The sequence below is a fragment of the Gopherus flavomarginatus genome, chromosome 5 (assembly GCF_025201925.1).
Source record: "Gopherus flavomarginatus isolate rGopFla2 chromosome 5, rGopFla2.mat.asm, whole genome shotgun sequence".
In the NCBI taxonomy this organism is placed as follows: Eukaryota; Metazoa; Chordata; order Testudines; family Testudinidae; genus Gopherus; species Gopherus flavomarginatus.
In genome coordinates, this window is record NC_066621.1 from 14,699,151 (window position 1) to 14,718,403 (window position 19,253).

The window sequence follows — 19,253 nt, forward strand, 5'->3', positions numbered from 1 at the left end:
TGGGTACTTTAACAGCCCACTGCATCAGAGACGACATAGGAAGTGTCCTGTCTCTCACCTAGATAGACTTTATCACTGCTGTCTTTAGATGGGCAGCTGCTTTCTTTGGAAGGTAGAGTTTGCAACTAAGGCACTTCCTAGATTCCAAGGCCAGATTAGGTCAATGATAATTTAATCTGACCTCCTATATAACCAAGGCCATAGAATTTCCCCAAAATAATTCCTAGAGCAGAGTTTAAAAAAAAATCCAATTGTGATTTAAAAATTGTCAATGATGGAGAATCCACCACAATCTTTGTTCAATTGTTCCAAAGATTACTCAGTGTTAAAAATTTACATCTTTATTTCCAGTCTGAATTTGTCTAGCTTTAGCTTCCAGCCATTTGATCATGTTCTATCTTCCTCTGCTAGGTTGAAGAGCTCATTATAGATACTTAGACTTAATCATGTCACCCCTTGAGCACTTTGAATCTAAGTCATGTTTTCTAATCCTTAGAATCATTCTCATTGCTCTTCTCTGCAACTCATTCCAATTTATCAACATCCTTTCTGAATTTGGGGGACTGTAACTGGACACAGTAGTCACCCAGTCCCAAATACAGAGGTAAAATAACATCTCTCCTCCTACTTGAGATTCCTGTTCTTGCATCCCAGGATCGAACTCACTCTTTGGCTAAAGCTTCATGTTGATTATCCACCACAATCCCCAAATCTTTTTCTGACTTACTGCTTCCCAGAATACAGTCTCTCATCCTGCAAGTATCTCCTACCTTCTTTGTTCCTACATGTACACATTTAAATTTAGCTGTATTAAAAACCACATTGTTTGCTTGCACCCAGTTCACCAAGTGCTCTTGATTGCTCTCAGTGAGTGACCTTTCCTCATTTATCACTCCCCCAGTGTTTGTCTCATCTGCAAACTGATTGTGTTTTCTGCCAGGTCACTTAGGATAATGTTAAATAGTATAGGGCCAAGAATCAATCCCTGCAGTACTCCACTGGGAACACCTGCTCAGTGACTAGTCCCCATTTACAGTTACATTTTGAGACCTATCAGCTCACCCCATTTAATGGGTGCCATGTTAATTTTATATCATTCTAGTTTGTTACATAAAGTGTCACGTGGCACCAAGTCTAAGCATGTTACATCAACACTATTACAAGCTCTGTTTTTTTGTCTTTCAGAGGGAAGGTTGCATTATTGCTGGACTTAGCTGGGAAGAGGCCGGACAGACAGTACAAATTGCAACTGTCAAGACTTGCTTCTACTAGTTACATAGCAGAGTGATTTTATTTCTCAGCTATCATCCCACTCAATGTATGGTTCCTCCCTTACCCCAAAAACCCACTTAATGTCTTCCCACATCAGACAAGAAAGCAGACTCAGACTTGTGTCTGCCAGGGTTTTGTGGGCAAGTCAGAGCAGGAAGAGGGAACAGGAAGCAGCAGGAAAATAAACATTTCCTTGCATTTTACTTGGAACGCTGCATGTTAATGCACATGTCATTTTTCCTGTCATTCTAAAGTAGGCCTAACTGCTGGCATTTTCTTACCTGATGAGGGCTTGGGGTACATCCTGTGGAAAAACAAAAGGAAAGTGTAGAACGTAAAGGCCAAACCTCCAAAGATCATCCCACAAACCAGGAAACTGTAGCTGCCCTGATCATGGATAATCTGCAGTAAAGAAAAATTAAGGGTCTTAAGTACAGTGAGAGAGGTGTTTCATACCAGGGCAAGCCCCAGTGAGCAGCAGGCTGTTTACATAGTGCCTGGCGAAGGTCAGCAATGTTGCTTTGTTTGAACATAGGGGAACCTTCAGCTCAGGAATCCATTTCCCCTGCTGGTCTGGCCAAGCCAATCTGTTGACCTGCAAGGCAGGTGCCAAGGCCCATCTGTTTTCACAGGCTGTGTTGGCTCTATAGAGTTTCTTGCTATCCATGTGTACAGATGGCCCATTTTATGCACATGTATTATATATGTGTTCTACAAATAAACCCTGCCCATGAAATGGCCTAACCAAGACCTACCTGAACCAGATACAAGGTGAATTGATATTCCTGTTTCTCCACCTGGCAGACTCTAGTTACTCCTCCCCCAAATAAAAAGTGATACAAACTCGTGGCAGAAAGAGCAGTGGGGAGTGGAGCTTTTGCAGGCCCCAGAGCTGGGTAGATTTACATTTGAGCATGTAGCTAACCTTGACTCCCTGCCACAGCATCTCCTGCTGGTCATCTTGAAATTAGCTCTTTTCCAACATACGAAGCACCCTCTGCATGCCAGCATCTCCCCTGTCTCAGGCCCCATGTCCCTCCTGGACCCCAGTGCCCCTTTACCTCAGGGTTCTGCCCCCAAAATACCCCCACACACTAGGTCTCCCCAGGGAATCCCCAACCCTCTAAACCCACCTTACCTCAGTGGCTACTGCCAGTTATCATCTAGCCCCTGCTCACTGGGGCAGACTGCGTCTGTAATGGCCACTCATCACTGGCAATGGGGTAGGACCTGCTGCCTTTGCCTATTCCCAGGCTGCCTCTCTGCAGCCCCAGTATCTTTGTAGGCCTTCACCAAGGCCTGTAGCCTGGGGTTTTACCAGGCTGGAGGTCCCCAGCTCTCTTGCCCTATTCCTGGGATGACTAGATGTCCCAATTTTATAGGGACAGTCTTGATTTTTGGGTCTTTTTCTTATAGAGGCTCCTATTACCCCCCCATCCTGGATTTTTCACATTTGCTGTCTGGTCACCCTACCTGTTCCCCAGCACTGCTCAAATTCAGGTAGCTTTCTCTCAGGCAGCTAGCCCTTCTCCTTCCAGGCCTGGAGAGAGACTCCTCCAGCTTTTGGCCCCCAGCACTCTTATCAGGGCCAGCTGGGCCCTAATTGAACCAGCCACAGCTGTGGCTGCTTCCCCAATCAGCCTAGCTTGGCTGCTTTTAGCCCCTGCCTATCGGAGAGGGGCAGCCACCCACTACAAGGCATTTCTGCTCTAAGGAACACCACACAATGCGTATGTTGCCTCCACAGTTCTCCAAACTCTGGTAACTGAATTCCTAACACCAGAGGTAATGCAAAACAACCTATAGCCATAGTAGCATTGCTTGGTGATGGTAAGGTATGGAGTGGGGCAGCTAGCCCATCCCACCACGACCATACTGCTTTTTTGGCTAGGTTTACCAAACCTGGAAACTACAGCTCCACTGTAGACGTACTGCTGCAGTAGTAGGCACGTCTATAATTATACCTAGCACTCTTCAGCGATTGGTGGTAGCTGTATCTTAACAGTTCCCACTGATTGTACTGTCTGTTTTCTCTACAGAAGACTGACCCCTCTTTCCTGGCAGAATGATTGTGTGGCTTTCAGAACTGTCCAAGCATGATTGTATAAATTGGCCATGCACTAAGTGTTCACGTAAACCTGCTGTTGTGCAATACACGCCTCCTAGTGTGCTTTGATCCGCTAAGTGCACTAGGGGACTTTTAGTGCATGGCAGCAGGCTGTTGTGGGATACATGTACGCTCTATCTTGGGTAGGCAAGCCTTAAGACTTCCATTCGCTCAAACACAGCTCTCTGTGTGCTTGAATTAAAATTCTAATCAATTCAGGTCATATTCTGGGTTTTTCCTTTTTTCTGCACTTACCGACCCCACCAGTAACTGTAGCACCATCTCTCCAATTGCAGCTCCAGTCACTAACACCGTCGTGGCACAGCCTGAAAACAGATGGTACAAGTTCTGGGAACTGCTGAAATGAATAGCCTCAGAGGGCCAAGAATGTCCCCAGGCTAGAGCGCTGTGAGGTGAGACCCACCTGTTCTACACTCATGAGCCTGCACAAATGTGGCCCTTTTGCATTCTGATATTATATCAAGGCTTGTCTACACTGCAAGTTACTGCAGGGCAACCTACTGTGCTGTAAGCCCTAAGCTTCCTTACGTACAGCAGAGGATATTAAAAAAGTAATGGCTGCAGCGAGCAAGGATACCAGTCAAATCACAGAATATCAGGGTTGGAAGGGACCTCAGGAGGTCATCTAGTCCAACCCCCTGCTCAAAGTTACCCTGACCCTCCCACTCTCCACTGTGTGCAGAAGTATCTGTGTTCCCTGTTAACCATTAATTCTTCATTTCCCCCCATATCCACTGTACCAGCTTGGTGCATGGAGCCAGGAGCTGTGGGTGGTTCCACAAGGTGGTAACTGGTAGTGGAAATCAACATCCTAATTTAGCTAGAGCTATTCCTGGGTAACCTGCAAAGCATGATCTTGGGGAGGTGAAAGGGTCTTGCTGCTGGTACTTTCTTGCTCAAAATCTGACGGGAGGTAGGGATGCTCACCTTTGTACTGGAGGATGTCCTCAGTGTAGGCCAGCATGCTGGGGAAAGTGCTGCTGAGGAACAGACCCAGGCACGCTGTGCCCACAAACAGGAAGACAACACTGTAGGAGAAAATCAGGAGCAGGAGGAAAGTTACAAGCACTCCAACCTGCAACAATACAAGCCCAGAGTCACTTTCAGGGAAGAAAATAAATGCTGAGGTAGCACTGGGCTCTAGTGGGATTTTAAAAAGACTAGTTAAGGGACTGGAAAATAAATAGATAGACAACTGAGTTACAGGCATAATCTGCAAGTCACATAGTAGTAACCCTATTCACTGACTGAGCTCACAGCTAGAGAGATCAGAGTCTACTCACCTTCAAATGCAGTATTCAGTACTCTCACTAGAGGGACATAAACCAACTACATTTGATTTTGGTCAAAAAGCCAAGCAGAACCATCTGTCCCGAGTTCATTAGACAAAGAATTAAGATCACCCTCAAGCCCTCTCTGATTTACAAAATGTTGCATTTGGTGTTTCTAGTGAGCCTTAAATGCAGATTTTTGCGATTTTCCCTCATTCGCACACACTTGTTATTAAAGTCACAACTCTGTGCTGTTCTGTTGAATTGCTAGTGACAACCCAGCAGGGGGAGCCCTCACCAAATTTTGTAATCCCAGCCAAAAATAAAGGTGCTGTTTTTTCCCCCTAATTCCTTCAAGATTGAGTGATAGGTGGTTTTAAAAATGTGTGCATGTCTACACACGCACAGAGCAATCTGGAATCTAAGAGCTAGTCCTCTAAATTTAACTTAATATTAGAGTTAAGTCAAATTTTAATCCTAAATGACTGTCAGAAGTGTGTACATACAGTATTAATAATTGCAATTCTAGAACAAATTTTACTCAGTGATTACAAAGTTACAATAGGTATGTAAAAGGCAAAACTTCCAATAAATTCAACAGAAGGAGCCCTCCAAATCAGTTCTAGCTAACACCAGAACCCAGGAGTCCGGATGCCTATAGCCTTCAGATTGTCAGTCATGCCTGATCAGACCAGTGGTCTACCTAGTCTGGTGAGTAGTGAAACACTTCAGAGGAAAGTGCAAGAATTGTCGTAACTATGGAAATAACTAATAACCTGGCATCAGGGGGAAGTTTCTCTCTAATTCAGGCAGTTAGTGACTGGTTTATGTTCTGAAGCCCTCTGGCTTCAGATAGCCTTAATCTTTAAAAATGATTTAATGTGGCTGTTTCTCTGTAGCCTAATTTTTTTTTAAGTGACTTGTGATTAGGTGCCTCAGTGTTTGGGTGCCCAATTTGAAACACCTCAAAAGCACTCGGTTTTTAGAAAGCGCTAGTCACTTTTGAAAAATTAGACCCATAAATACTCAGTCCCATTTTTCCCATTATCCTACCATGCTCTTAGCCTCACATGTATATTGTGGCAGTGAATTCCTCAGGTTAACTATACACTCTATAAAAGATTTCCTGCCACCCCCCCCACAATTTTAAATGAATTGCCTTATATAAAGTCATAATTATAAGGCCAGAAGGGACCACTGTGATCATATAGTCTGCCTTTCTGTATAACACAGGCCAGAGAACGTCCCTGAATTAACTGTTTAAACCAGAGCAGATCTTTTAGAAAAACATCCAATCTTGATTTAAAAATTGCCAGGGGTGGAGAATCCACCACAAATCTTGGTAAATTGTTTCTATTTAGCTGTTTGCCCCCTGGTTCTTATATTAGGAGGAAGGGTGATTAGGAGAGCTGGAATTTCTCTGCCCCAGCTTTCCCGTCTCCTCGCCTTTCTAACCACTCTAACTCGTCTCAATCCCCTGTCACACAACACTCTCTCCAGGCCCCTATAATTTTTGTTGCCTGGCTCTAGTCCATCTTCCATCGCCTTTTTTGAGATGAGGGTGACCACAGCTAACAGTATTCTAGGTGGAGGTACACCATTGATTTACATAAAGGCATGATAACGTGAGCGTTTTCTATCCCATTCCTTATGCATCCTCACATCGTTTGCTTTTTGACTGTTCCTGCATGCTGAGCATTCACTGAGACAGGCAGAGCCCCCTTCCAAGTGATTGGCATTCATTAGAACCCAGCAAAGTAGCTGGAGTAGTTAAAATTATTCCTTCCAATGGGCATTAGTTTGCATTTGTGATCATGACATTGCCTAATTACTAGACAACAATAGAGATCGGATGGAGCACTCAGTTAAATTACTTATTTCTACAAAACAATTTCATTATAAGCCAAGGGGCAGTGCAAGCAGAATTAGGGGCAGGGTGGGCTGTATTGAAATAATTATGGACTTCGAGTGTTCTGTCATAGGACATAAGAGTAAATAAGGTTGACATCCCCATCAGTGAATGCTTCCGCTGAGTTCTAGTAGATCAGATTTTAGCCTATGAGAGAAACCAACAATGGAATAAAAATTAAAAAATGTTTTCAGACTTAGCCCTTTGTCTAGTCTTGGGTTCTTTGAACTAGGTTAGCAGTGGTGTAAATGGTGATTTGTGCCTGTGCAGCCTAGCCTAAATTGGGGTGCAAATCACTGCTTGTACTGGCGCAGCATATCCACATAAGGAATATGTAGCTACATTAGTGCAAGAATACGCTGGGTAACCACGCCTTTGGGCTAGTTCAGTCCACTTCTGGGGAAGATCCTTTCCCCTCCAGATCAGAAGCGCTCTGCAGAAGGTAACGGTAAAGTTTGCCTTACCACGTTTATGGACACCATGGTTGCAGGTTTCATTCGGTAGGACACAGGAATGGAGATGAGCCTGCCTAGTGTGATGAACCCCCAGAATAAGCTAGGCAGGTAGCCGGCCACCTTGTGAACCACAGAGAGAGGTTCCTCCACTGCATAGCTGTATACGAACCCAGAGTACTCGCCCTGCAGGAAAAGCAAACAGCACTCTGCATTAATGTTACATCTCCTGGGCCTAGCCTCCTGAAGAATACAGGCCTGCTCTAATATGTCCTCTGTGATACTGTTAATAAGTGTGTCCCCATTGTGACAGGTGCAGTACAACCACAGAACAAATTGCTGCTGTCTGCTTCGAAGTGCATACAAATCCAGTAAGTGTCCATGGAGGGCTTGCAGGACTGATCCCGAAGGGAAACTTACTGCTTCTGAAAGTGAGAGATGTCATGCAAACCTCTAGAGAGCTGTACCCTGGCCTAAAACAATGCTGCTCCCCTGCAGGCCACCACAAACTTTTCCCCTTGTAAGCTACGCTAGTCTGGCTTTGAACCTCAGTCTCCAGACAGGATGCTGCATGTATTCTCCTTTCCTTATGTTACTGAGCTGCAGCAAATAGACAGCACAGTGAGGAGATATGTGCATGCAGTGGCAGCACAGCTGGGATGCTTACTCAGGTCCAGATTATAAGGATATTCAATTCATGTTAGACATCTTGAGCTGTGAATCATGCATCTGATTTACTGGATATGATCACTTGTCTGCACATGGAAATGAGCACCTGAATGCGATAATGTTGCTTCTCTCTCTCTCTCAACTCCCCCCCGCCCTGCCCCTTATAGGGGTGGAGATAAACAGGGATCTGTCATCGAGTGCCCTAAGATAGGAGATACTCTGATGTGGGCTGCTCTTCATCTGTTGTTGAAACTGTTCCACTGTAGTAATGGGAGCCACAGACAGCCTGAGAATCACTTTATCATCCAGTGGTTTGAGTACTCACCACGGCCGGGGGGAAGGCTGACTCAACCCTACGCCTGCTTGAGGAAAAGGGATTTGAATAGCAGCCACCTACCACTCAAGGGGCTGGCCCATAAGTATTCTGCTGTGGGCCCCCTCCCCCTTGCCTCTTAAACCGGTTCCACTTCAATTAATTATGAATTGGGCCTAAGTAAGATGTAAAGGTGAGGTGCCCGCAGGAGCTCAGAGGGATGAAGACCCTGGTGAATGGCAGGGAGCTGAAGGGGGAAGCACGTTCAACCTTTCCTGTTGAAGTGTTTCCACGTTACTGAACTATAAATTTGGCCAAAGCAAGAAACAAAAATGAGACATCCTCACTAGCTCAAGGCTTAAAGTTCTTTCCTGAGAGGTTGATGCCCTGGTTTCAGTTCTCTCTCTTGTTATGGTGGGGCAGGGATTTGAAGAGGACACTCTATCATCCTTGCCTTGTGAAGCTGGTTCCACTTTAATTAACTATGAACTGGGCCAAACCAAGTACCCACAGAGAGATGCCTTCTATGGTGTAGTGGTTGAGGTACTCCCCTGGGCTAGTAAAGCTACTGGTTCAATTCCTCCTCTTCCCTGGAGAGGGACAAGCCTTTGAGGGGGGAGTACCCTCAGCCTTTCCTGTTGAAGCTGGTTTCATTTTAATTAACTATGAATTGCTCCAAAGCAAGCTCTTTAAAAGAGCTGCCTTCTCTGGTGTAGAGGTTTGGGCACTCCCCTGGGGTGCTGAGGGGCCTGGTTCAATCCCTGTGGTGGGGAAGGGGTTTACAACATGTCTTGGCTTCCTCTAGGGCCTTTTATTTAAATACAGGGGGGAGGGGATGGTCCTGCTTAAAAAGCAAGTCACTCTTTTGTCCCCTGTGGCTAGGCTACCCACCCAGGCTGTGGGAGACCCCAGGCCCAACCCCTCCTCTGCAAGGGGTTGTGCCAAGGCTCTCCCACCTCCCAGGAGACCTCCCCCCTCCTGCCGCCCACTTACACCTCCCAGTCCCACCCCCAACCTGGCCCCCAGCCACCACCCCTCCCACCTCCCGGGCCCACCCCCCACCCCTCCTGCCCTTGCCCCCACCCACCACTCTTGTGAAGTGAGCAATCTCTGTTCAAACCCCCTTCTGTTTCCAGAAAGACAAGGGCCTTCCGCAAGCGAAAGGGGACCTAAACAGGAACCTCCCACTTCTCCCCTGGAGGGTGGGACAGCCTTCTCCAAATCCTTTTAAATAGTCAGAGGAAGGATTTGAACCAGAATCATCCACCTCCTAAGCAAGCAACTTAACCACTGGACTATAGAGTGACCCTAGACCTTGACCTGGCCCAGTTCATAGTTAACTAAAGTGGAGACAGCGTCAAGAGGAAAGAGACAAATGGCTCAGATCCTAGCTCCTTCAGGACTGGAACCAGGCTCTCCAACACCATAGGTGCAGGCCCTGGCCACCAGGCTATACAGGGCTGCTTGCAAATTACTTTTCTTTGGACCATTTAAATAGTTAATTAAAGTAGAACAACTTCAATAGGAAAGACTATTGCTGTACTAAACCTTTCCTCAAGCAGAGGGGGATTGAACCAGGCTCTCCAGTACCAATGCACACACCCTAACCACCAGGCTCTACAGGGCTTCTTGCAACTGAGGCCTGTTTTGGCCTAGTTAATTAAAGAACAGCCTCAAGAGAAAAGAAGCTTCCTCTTTAAACCTGTTCTTAACAGGTAGAGGAAGGCATTGAAGCAGAGTCTCCTCCCTTGGCGATCAGCAGCCTAACCACCAGTCTATGGAGCAATTCTGAGCCTTTTACTGGCCCAGCTAGTAATTAATTAAAGTGGAAAAGCTTCAGCTGCAGTGTGGTTGATGACACTGGCCTCCTTAGTAAAGTGCTTTGATATCTAGTGCTGAAAAGTGCAGTGTAAGACCTAGCGAATGAAGGGCTAAATTCTGCTCTCAGTTATAGTAAGTAATAACAATACCGATCTACATCTACTGCATTTGCCTGGGACTTAGGCAAGAAATGCAGGCCTGTTTCATTACTGCATTATTACAGTGGCTTTTTCCTGGAGCTGCTATGGCAGAACTAAGCCTTCTGTGGCTTATATGCATTGTCCTTTATAACGGTTACATGGATTGCAAAAGCAGGCAAGTAGGCTGCTGCATTAGTGTGATAGATAGTGTCTGGGTAAGGGCCAGGGATGCCTGTGTAAGCAGATGGGATAGAAAAAGGTTCTCTTTGAAGGGGGCTGGGAGTTCCGAAAAGATGTAATAATACTAGAGGCTCAAAACCAAGCTATTCTGATGCAGGAGAAAGATAAGAGCCACAGGAGGGGTAACCAACGTCAGCAGTTACAGCTGGAAATGGAGGCCAGTTGTGTTCCAGCAACAGCTCCCATATCTGCTTTGCACACTGAGGCACGTTTTCAAGACTATTTAATGCCCCAGTAAGACTTGGTGAGTTTTGCACTTTACCTCACATACCTGGGGCAAAATCAGGCAAAATGTACAAAGGGAGGAATAGCAGCCACACCTCAGTTCTTGGCCATACCGTCCATTTTGGGGGGTGAGATGCGGGAATCCTCCCCACATCCCCCACAAGTAGAAAGGAATCCAGATGTGATTCCACTGATCAGGGCAGAGGAGGGGCATGTAGAGAATGCACAATACGCCATGGAAATAAGCCAGGTGGGAACTTCCAGCATAGCCCTTCTAGGTTCAGGAAAGCTCCCCAAACACAGAGCTAGCAGCCATTGCATCTGCAAAGCATAGCTGCTCTCACTCCACGAGTGGAGTGATGGGAAAGGATTCCTTCAAACCCCACTGAGATCCAGCCCTCAGTGTGTGGGAGTATGTGTATTTTGCCTGAGGCTTAGCCCAGTTGTAAAGGATTCAGGGTGAAGACAGTGCCACGTAGCTTTGATTCCGAGAGGATGCCTCGGCCAGCAGTACTTACTATGATCCCGTCACTCATGAAGAGGACAAGAGCCCCAGCGACGTGGACTGCGAAGTAGGAGTAAGGAGCTCCTCTGAAGTTTTTGCTTTGGCAGCAGCTAAATAGGTCATCATGTCCTGAGTTAAAAAAAGACAAACAATTAAACGCAAACGTAAGTGGAGCTCCCAACTACCTGCTCGCCCTACCACTCACAATGGGGATTTGTTCTGTAACCTGCCCCAGGACAAATGGAGAACAAACGTACAGCTCTGTTCTGGATTGCGTACGCCCTGGAACACTGATAACCTCTGCCCGTGTGAAATTTTTCCATAGCATGTGCCATCTATGGAGCTGGCGGTGTCACCTCAGTACTCCGTAAAGCTGAGGAGGAGAGGCTTGTGGGGCACCAGCCTGGCTGATGATTTAGAAGATATAAGTTCAAGTCCAGCTCAGCCATGAATTTATTATTATTTGCATTGCGGTAGCTCCTTGAGGCCCTGCCCAAAAGCAAGGCTCCATTGTGCAGGGCATTGTACACAGCGAGAGAAAATCCCTTTCCCAAGAGCTTACAGGCTGAGGCTAGGTCTGCACTGCCATCAGTAGTAATACAAACCCATGGACCTCAGCGGGCTCATACAGCCCATGCTGCTGTGGCTTCACTGCTAGTGAGAGACAAAAGCGAGCTCGGTATGTCTCCATGGGCTGCAGTCACTGCTCTGACTGCAATGGAGAGAAGCCCGGGACCCCATTCCCTGATGCCTCTGGGAGCAAATCCCTGAGTCTCACAAGTCCTCAGTAAAATGGGGGTAACAACCCTTCGTCTATGCAGACTACGTTTGTTGGGGCAAGGTCTGTCTCTTCCCATGTATCTATACTGTGGGGCCATGATCTTGGCTGGGACTAATGTTGCACAAAGAATAAATGGGGGGGTGGAGTGAAAAAACCATGGTAGCTTTCAATAAAGTTAATAAAGTGCTTGGCACATCAAGTGGGTTTTTCGTCTACAACACACAGTTTACAAGGTAGTAACTATCCCACTTTGTAGGTGGGGGAACGGCATGATGGGGAAGTGAGAGGATTTGCCCGAAGCCACAAAAGGAATTAGCATCATTATTTATGGGGCTCGGTTTTCTCCTGTCCTGCATCTTGTGCAGTCATTTACTCCAGCCTAGAGGGCACATGTGTAAGACAGAATCACAGAACTGGAAGGGACCTCAGGACGCATCTAGTCCAGTGCCTGCATTGTTGTGACCACGCTGAATTAGAGCAGGGGCGGGTTAAAAAATAAAACCTGGTTTTACCAATAAATAAATTTAGTTTCCATTTCAGGGCATTGGAATTGGACTTTCTGCCCCCACCCTTCTTAAAATACCGGGGGGGGTTATTGAAACATTATCAAAAAGCAGGTTTTGGCAAGTGAAAAATGTCACTAATCAGACACGTTTCAGTTGCCAAAAACCTGCTGTTTGTTAAATGAAAATTTGATAGCTATTTCGGGTTGAAAAAAAAAATGTCAATGCAAAATTTCTTTTTTGGAAAATCAGACATTTTTCAACAAAAAAATCCTTTTGATTCAAAAGATTCAGCCAGCTCCAGTGAGTCCTGCTTCACCTGCACTTTTGCACTGGCATAAATGACAACACAAGGTGCAGGCCCATTTCTTTCTACTGTGGTAGTGCCTAAAGACCCCAGTCCAGGCTCAGCGCTCCACTGTGCACAAACACTACCAAGACAGTGCCTGCCTCAAAGAGCTCAATTAGACAATACCCGAGAGGTGGACAGACCAACAAACTGGGGGGAGAACAAGGTAACACAGATCGCTGCATCTGAATAAATTAACAATCAACAGTGGTCTCAAAAGTCATCTTAGATTAGCCGCTAGGGAATCCCTGGCCACCCATCCTGTGCTTTGACCACATTTCTCATTAGTAAAAATCTCCAGTCAGGGTAAAGATCAGGGTTAAGGTGCACACAACTTTGGATCCTGTGCTACATCTATACCAGTGCTTAATACACCACACCAGCAAAGCTCACCTAATGTGGACACAGATTATACAAGCAACTGTGTGTTTGCCAGCATAGCTGATGTCACTATAACTAAGTCTACAGTAGGGCTTTCCCCAGGACAGCTCTCTTGGTCAGGAGTCACATCTCTGCACACCCCTGACTGACAAACTGAAGCCACCAGAAGTCTGTACCACAGATGTGGTCAAGTGTCCACTCCCCTCTCTGCAGTATCTCCTCTCTCCCTGCCCCAATTCTCTCTGCCTAAAAGATTCACCTCAAATCTTTTACTTAATTGTAAAGAAAGAAGTGTCTTTACCTGCGTTACTAAGGCCAGGTCTACCTTGTAGACCTCTGTCAGGCTAGCTGTTGGTCAAGATGTGCACCTGACCAGCTGCACAGTCCCTAGTATAGATGCAGTTCTATTGGCAAAGCTGGACTTCTATGCTTAGCGCTTCTTTCACTCAGAGGGGGTGGCTTTACTGCGCCTATAAATTGCCACTTGCCAGTATAGCTGCATACACAACCAGGAGTGCTCCGTTGGTCTAGTATACCAGTATTTCCAAACCATAAAGTGTTCCTAATACAGACATGGCCTAGCATTAACGTAGATACTGAAATGAAAAGCATTTTAAAAGTCCCATTCACTTACCACGATTTATCCCAAAGGTTAAATATACTTGGCATTTGTTTCTCTCAGCTTGGCAAAGAATCAGTTACGCGTGTCTGGTTTGCTGCAGCAGCTTTTGGGATACACACAGGGTGACCAGACAGCAAGTGTGAAAAATCGGGACAGGGGTGGTGGGTAATAGGCTTCTATAGAAGAAAAAGCCTCAAATATTGGGACTGTCCCTATAAAATCAGAACATCTGATCACCCTAGATGCACACAATGCAAAGGGGCCCCTGCATTCATTTAAGAACTGAGTTTAAACAATCAGGGAAATAATTTCTTTTGGCCTTGGGTTTTATATAAGATCGCTTTCTACAAAGTCAAAATTTAGGCCCAAACAGGTGAAATTCCTTTGGTTGGTTTACCCCCTGCCTCGTGAGAATGGCACAGAAGGAAACAGAAATCCAGCCGAGAGGAGTTTGTTTCAAACTCAGCAAACAATAACAAAATAAATCAAGTCCAATGTTCAAAAGAGCTTATGTGATTTATCAGCCCAAGTCTCCTTTCCAGAAGTGACTGAGGCACTTAATAATGTGGGATAGTTGTGTAGTCACATTGCTTCACGCACCACTGGAAGGGGGCCAGGTACTACCACCTGGGCATGGTATAAAAGCTTAGAGAGCAGTGCAGTGTCATTGAAAATACCTGGGGCTGGGGCTCCTAAATCACTTGGGTGCTTCTGAAAGTTTTGCCATAGTCAAAAGAGCCCTCGCTTTCAATTCAGTGGCCAAACTCCCCTTGACTTCCATGTCACAGGTTCGGGGCCTACGTCACTTAGGTTCGCAGACATCTTACTCATAGTCTAGCGCTCTACCTCCAGGGCTGGCAGTGCACTCCTGCAGCTCAAGCAGCGAACAGAAGAATCAGGAAACTATTCACAGCTCTGCTACCAACTGGCTGTGTGGCCTCAGGTGAGTCACTTCACTAATGGTAGCGCCTCTGCTCCCCCTCCCACCGTCTGTCTTATATCTTTCGGGCAGAGACTGACTCTCTGGGTGAGTACAGGACTGAGCACGGTGATCCTGGTTGGGGCTTTTAGGTGCTACCGTAATATAAACAATAAATCTGCAGTTCTGTTCTGGGCAAAACTAACATGCAGGAATAGGTGCATTTGGCAGTAATTTGACGCCCGACGGACCTGCTGGCCAAGACAGACAGTTTAAAGGGAAAGCCAGTCCCCAGCCAAGGCCAGTCCCCCCGACCTGGATCTGTGACCCAAAGTGCAGGTCAAGCCATTAGAGTAGAACACCACAAAGGTCATCCACAAAAGCATGACCACATAGCTGCTCTGCGCACACCAGCAATAGCAAGAGACTAGGTTCACCACTGCCCGCAGGATGCCTGCTGATATGAATGGGAGCTATGGGGGATTGAGGCCCCTTTGCAGATATTACACTGCCTTGACTTTTTCATGGCACCTCCCCACTCCTGGAGGTTCAGTTTCAGCCAATCCCATGTCCCCTTCTTGGAAACCACATTCCTTGGGGGGAAGGGGCTGTCATCATCTCACCTTTGTCTGGTGGGGCTCTCTGCAACGCGATGGAATGATTGTCCTCGGCCGGCTGCGTTTCCATCGCCAGTTCGTCCGCAGACAACAGCGGGCGTCTCCCGTTATTGAAACAGGGCACCAGCCTTTCCTTGTAGAGCAGGAAGAACACCGCGATTGGGACTGGTAGCTGGGGGAGCAATGGGAAAAGGCAGGTCAGCCAGCCTGGATTTATTCTCCTTCTGAATCAAATGCCCCCTGCCCAATCTCCAGATTTGTTCCTCCGGGGCAGGAGCTGCTTCCACCTAGGGAGGCGCTCACCAGAATGGCTGAGTGGTTATAGTGTTGGACTCAACTTCCAAAGGGCATAAGCTTGTGTGAATTTGAATCCAGCCTAGTGGACTTAGGCCTCCTCAAAGCTGTGGGTAGCAGAGCAAAGGCCCTTGGCTAACATACACCCCACTTTCCCTCTGTTCCAACCAATTGGGGAATGAAGGAAAGACTGGAGGGCTCGCGGGGCTGGCAGTGAAAGAAGGAGGCTGTCACTTGCTGCATGGCATGTTGGGGGTGAAGGAAGAACTGGTTGAGAGATGTCAAATTTTTCAGCAGCACTTCAAAAGCTGAAATATTTCAATTGTGAAATGTGGCAGCGGTGCCTCATGCTCCCACTAGGGAGCCTGGCCCAGCAAGGACTCTATTCTTCAGGGTGCATCATGGTCTCACCTCCTAGTGAGATGAGGCCAGGCATGGTGCATCATGGGAGGTGATGTCCAGCTGGGGAGCCCAGCTCATAGAAAGGAATGAGAACATGAAGGCTCCTGAAATACAAATCCCATGAAGCACCGCAGCACCATTTCACAACTGAAATACTTTGGTTCCTGGGAGTTATTGTTTTGATGAAAAATATCTAATTTTTCCTTTGGAAAGCAAACAGTTTGCACACAAAGTGGTGTTCAGTCAAAGAGCCAGTTTGGATGGGACCTCTCCAGCCAGCCCTCATTGTTAGCACTCGGTGGCTAACTAGCATCCGGCATCAGATGAATTTGTGAGTCTCTGCCCAGTGCCCACATCACAAGGATCATGGTGTTGTTAGTAGCTACCGGTGTGGTGCTCTGCTCTTGATTGATGATAACAGTCAGCTGCGTGCGTGTTCCCTCTGTGTGCTGCCCTGGCTCTGCGCAGATAGCTGACACAGCAAACCCTGAGAGAACCCCCAAAGACCACAGACTCTAGGAAGATACGAAGGCACCCGGACCAGGTTTATTGTCAAACGAAGCACAGTAATAGTTTCCTATAGACTCTACAGGACATACTATGAATATGTGCCCCCTGGTAATGGACACAGCTCAGTCAGTGGCGGGACCTTCCACTGCCCCCTAGGCTGGCCAAAGATACGCACTCCAGGACCTACTTTTATACCGTTACAGGACAGATTACTCATCCCTCCTGACCTATTGAGGTACAGCCCTTTGGCTCATTCGGGGGCTGTTTTCCCTTTGATCATGTTGTTCCAGACAAACAGATCTATCCATCATGCTGTCCTGTCTTTAAGATTCATCTGCCTGTTCCTTATGTCTGTGGAGTGTCCGTATGTCATCTTGGCACAAGTTCCTCTTCTCGCTACTTCTGTGAGTGAGGCCTGCCTCTGGCTCACAGCCCAGCTTTTGCTTAGCAATGCCTGGAAGTACTTTGGTTCAGGCTTCAGGCCTCAGACTAGGCCTCCTAAACAAGAGTTTATGTTTCAGGGCCTCATCCTACTACACATGGCACTCCCGCAACAAGCTTTCACTGGCCTCTTTGTCAGCCTCAGCTGAAAGACCATAGGCTGAATGGAGACTGAGCTGCCCCTCTCGGCCTATTTACACTGCAGTGTCACCTAGAGGCTCCCACTGAATTCAGGGTCTCCCTTGTGCCGGGGGTCGTCAAGGACAGTCACTGCTGCAAAGAGCTCACTAACATTAGCTCTTCCTGGACAGAGCTGCAGCTCTCTGGTGAACCGGCTCCAGGGCTGTCACTGTGCCAACACACATTGGTACAATGCCACCTGGCACTTCGCTGCAGCATCAGCCCAAGGTCATGGCTTAGGTTGGGCTTCTCACACCCACGACTCAGTGGTGCCTTTAGCCCCACAGGGATTTATTCATTTTTGTCTGAAGGGAAAATAAAGGGAATTAAGTAAAGTCAGGTCCCCTCCTTCCCCCCCCACCCCAACTGAAGTCCTGTTTATTCTGTGACAAACCGAGGGAGAAAGCCAGGAAATCCATAAGTTACGGCTCACACTCTGTCCCAGCTCTGGCCACTTGGTTTTGTTTTCTACACATCTGTGAGCAAGTGTGAGCGCTAACGCTGAATTTCCTGGTTTTTGTTGGCTCGGGGTGTTATTTAAACGTATGGAGGATTTCTCCCCCCCTCCTCCCCTCACTGAATTCATTTATGAGGACTCCATTGTTCTGGGAACAATGGGAATGGGAACAATCAGTTCGGTCCCATGGAAGAAAAATGTATTCACTTGATAGTTCTAATCCTTCCGGAGGTCAGGACGATATTTTAATTGTGGATTTGCAACAATAATAAAATAGCAGCTTAGCAACCCTTGCAGACACTCTCACAATGTATCTACATGGCACCTTTCATCCTAAAGGATCCAAAGTGTGTGGGAATAAAAGGGAGGCCACTGTGGGTAAGGTACTAGACTGTGACTCAAGAATCCAAGGTGCAAACACTCCCTGTGGGACCTTGGAAAAGTCATTTGACCATCACGGCCCATCTGTGAAACAGGGATAATAATCGTCCTCTCTCTTCAGAGCAGGGACTGTCTCATTATGAGTATGTACAGCCCCTAGCAGAATGGGGCCTCTTGTTTAGAGCCTCTAGGCCTTACCTTAATACAAATAATACCAAGTGTACCTTACTCACACACACCAGAATTAGCAATGGACCTGAACCAAACCCTAGAACTGTGTAACCAACATTCAGTGCCCTCTCTGATACCACCCACAGTCAGATTTTCACCCACCAGCCTAGTGCAGCCACTTCTGGAGTGAAACGTGGCAGCCAACTACATGCAACGAAGTGAATTAGAATGGCACATCCTGTGCTCAGCAGCGAGCTGCTTCATTCATGAAGACGGATGGAGTTTCTCTGCAGCCAGATTGGATCAGGACATCAGGCCATTCAAATCTGCTACCCTGACTCCAGCAGTGGCCAAGATCGGTTGCTTCTCTAGAAGGCAACCATAGCCAGCTGTGCAGTGCAGAGCAAGAGCTTCTAAGTTGAGCTTCCAAGTCCTGAGATGAGGCTACCCTAACTCTAGGATGCCTGAGTACCACTGATCAAGCACATACATACACGTCAATCCCATTCTGGTACTCGAGCAATCCAATGTTCCCAACAGCGAAGTGTCAAGAGATGTTTAATTCTCTAGAAGAAGGTCGTAGTCTCTGCATACATTTGGTTTAATGCACAGAGCATTTCATTCTTGGCTTTTCTGTTGCACCTTTGGCCCAAGGTGCTCAAAGAGCTTTACAGGCATTAACTGTTCAAGTATTACAACAGTCTGGTGCAGCGGACAGGACACAGGCCCAGGAATCGGGTTCTAGTCCCAGCTCCCCTAATGACTAATCAGGTGACCTAGGGCAAGTAACTTCCTCTCTCTGTGCCTTGTATTGTCCCCATTTGGGATAATGGCATGGATCACTGTAAAGCTCTCTGGATGAGAAGTGTATTATTATTGTAACTCTCATACGAGGAAGGTAAAGATCATCTTCATTTTACAGGTGAGAGGAAACTGAGGCACAGGGCGAATAAGTGACTTGACGCAGATCACACAGCAAGTCAGTGCCTGGGGCAAGACTAGAACCCATGAGTCTTGAGTCCCAGCCTCCTGCTGTAGCCATCAGACACACTATTCCCTCTCTCATATTAGAAAATACAGGGTGAAATCCTGGCCCCGCTGAAATCAATGGGAATTTTGATTCATTTCAGTGGGGTCAGGATTACACCCACCACAGCAACCAGCCGTTGATGGGAAAGGCCTTGCTGAAGCATGGATTGATTCCTAGCCTTGCGCCAGAAGCGAGGACACCAGTGTACAGGAGATTGGTCATTCGAAGCGGAAGGAGCAATCTGAAAGGGGCTCTGTGCAGACAACGTGT

The 19,253-nt window shown here is 47.0% G+C and overlaps 2 protein-coding genes across 2 annotated transcripts in view; one reads left to right on the forward strand and one right to left on the reverse strand.

The window, feature by feature from the left end:
* ELK4 (ETS transcription factor ELK4) overlaps positions 1–7,551 on the forward strand; it is a 54,418-nt gene extending 46,867 nt beyond the window's left edge. The window contains exons 6-7 of the transcript XR_007774701.1: positions 3,676–3,792; positions 7,346–7,551. The gene's annotated coding sequence lies outside the window, so the exon portion shown is untranslated. The remainder of the gene's footprint in view (positions 1–3,675; positions 3,793–7,345) is intronic.
* MFSD4A (major facilitator superfamily domain containing 4A) overlaps positions 1–19,253 on the reverse strand; it is a 38,111-nt gene that overhangs the window by 1,715 nt on the left and 17,143 nt on the right. The window contains exons 4-9 of the mRNA XM_050955611.1: positions 15,124–15,289; positions 10,959–11,074; positions 7,045–7,218; positions 4,328–4,475; positions 3,635–3,705; positions 1,554–1,674 (exon numbers count right to left, since the gene is read on the reverse strand). Coding sequence (XP_050811568.1) covers positions 1,554–1,674; positions 3,635–3,705; positions 4,328–4,475; positions 7,045–7,218; positions 10,959–11,074; positions 15,124–15,289 — 796 coding nt within the window. The remainder of the gene's footprint in view (positions 1–1,553; positions 1,675–3,634; positions 3,706–4,327; positions 4,476–7,044; positions 7,219–10,958; positions 11,075–15,123; positions 15,290–19,253) is intronic.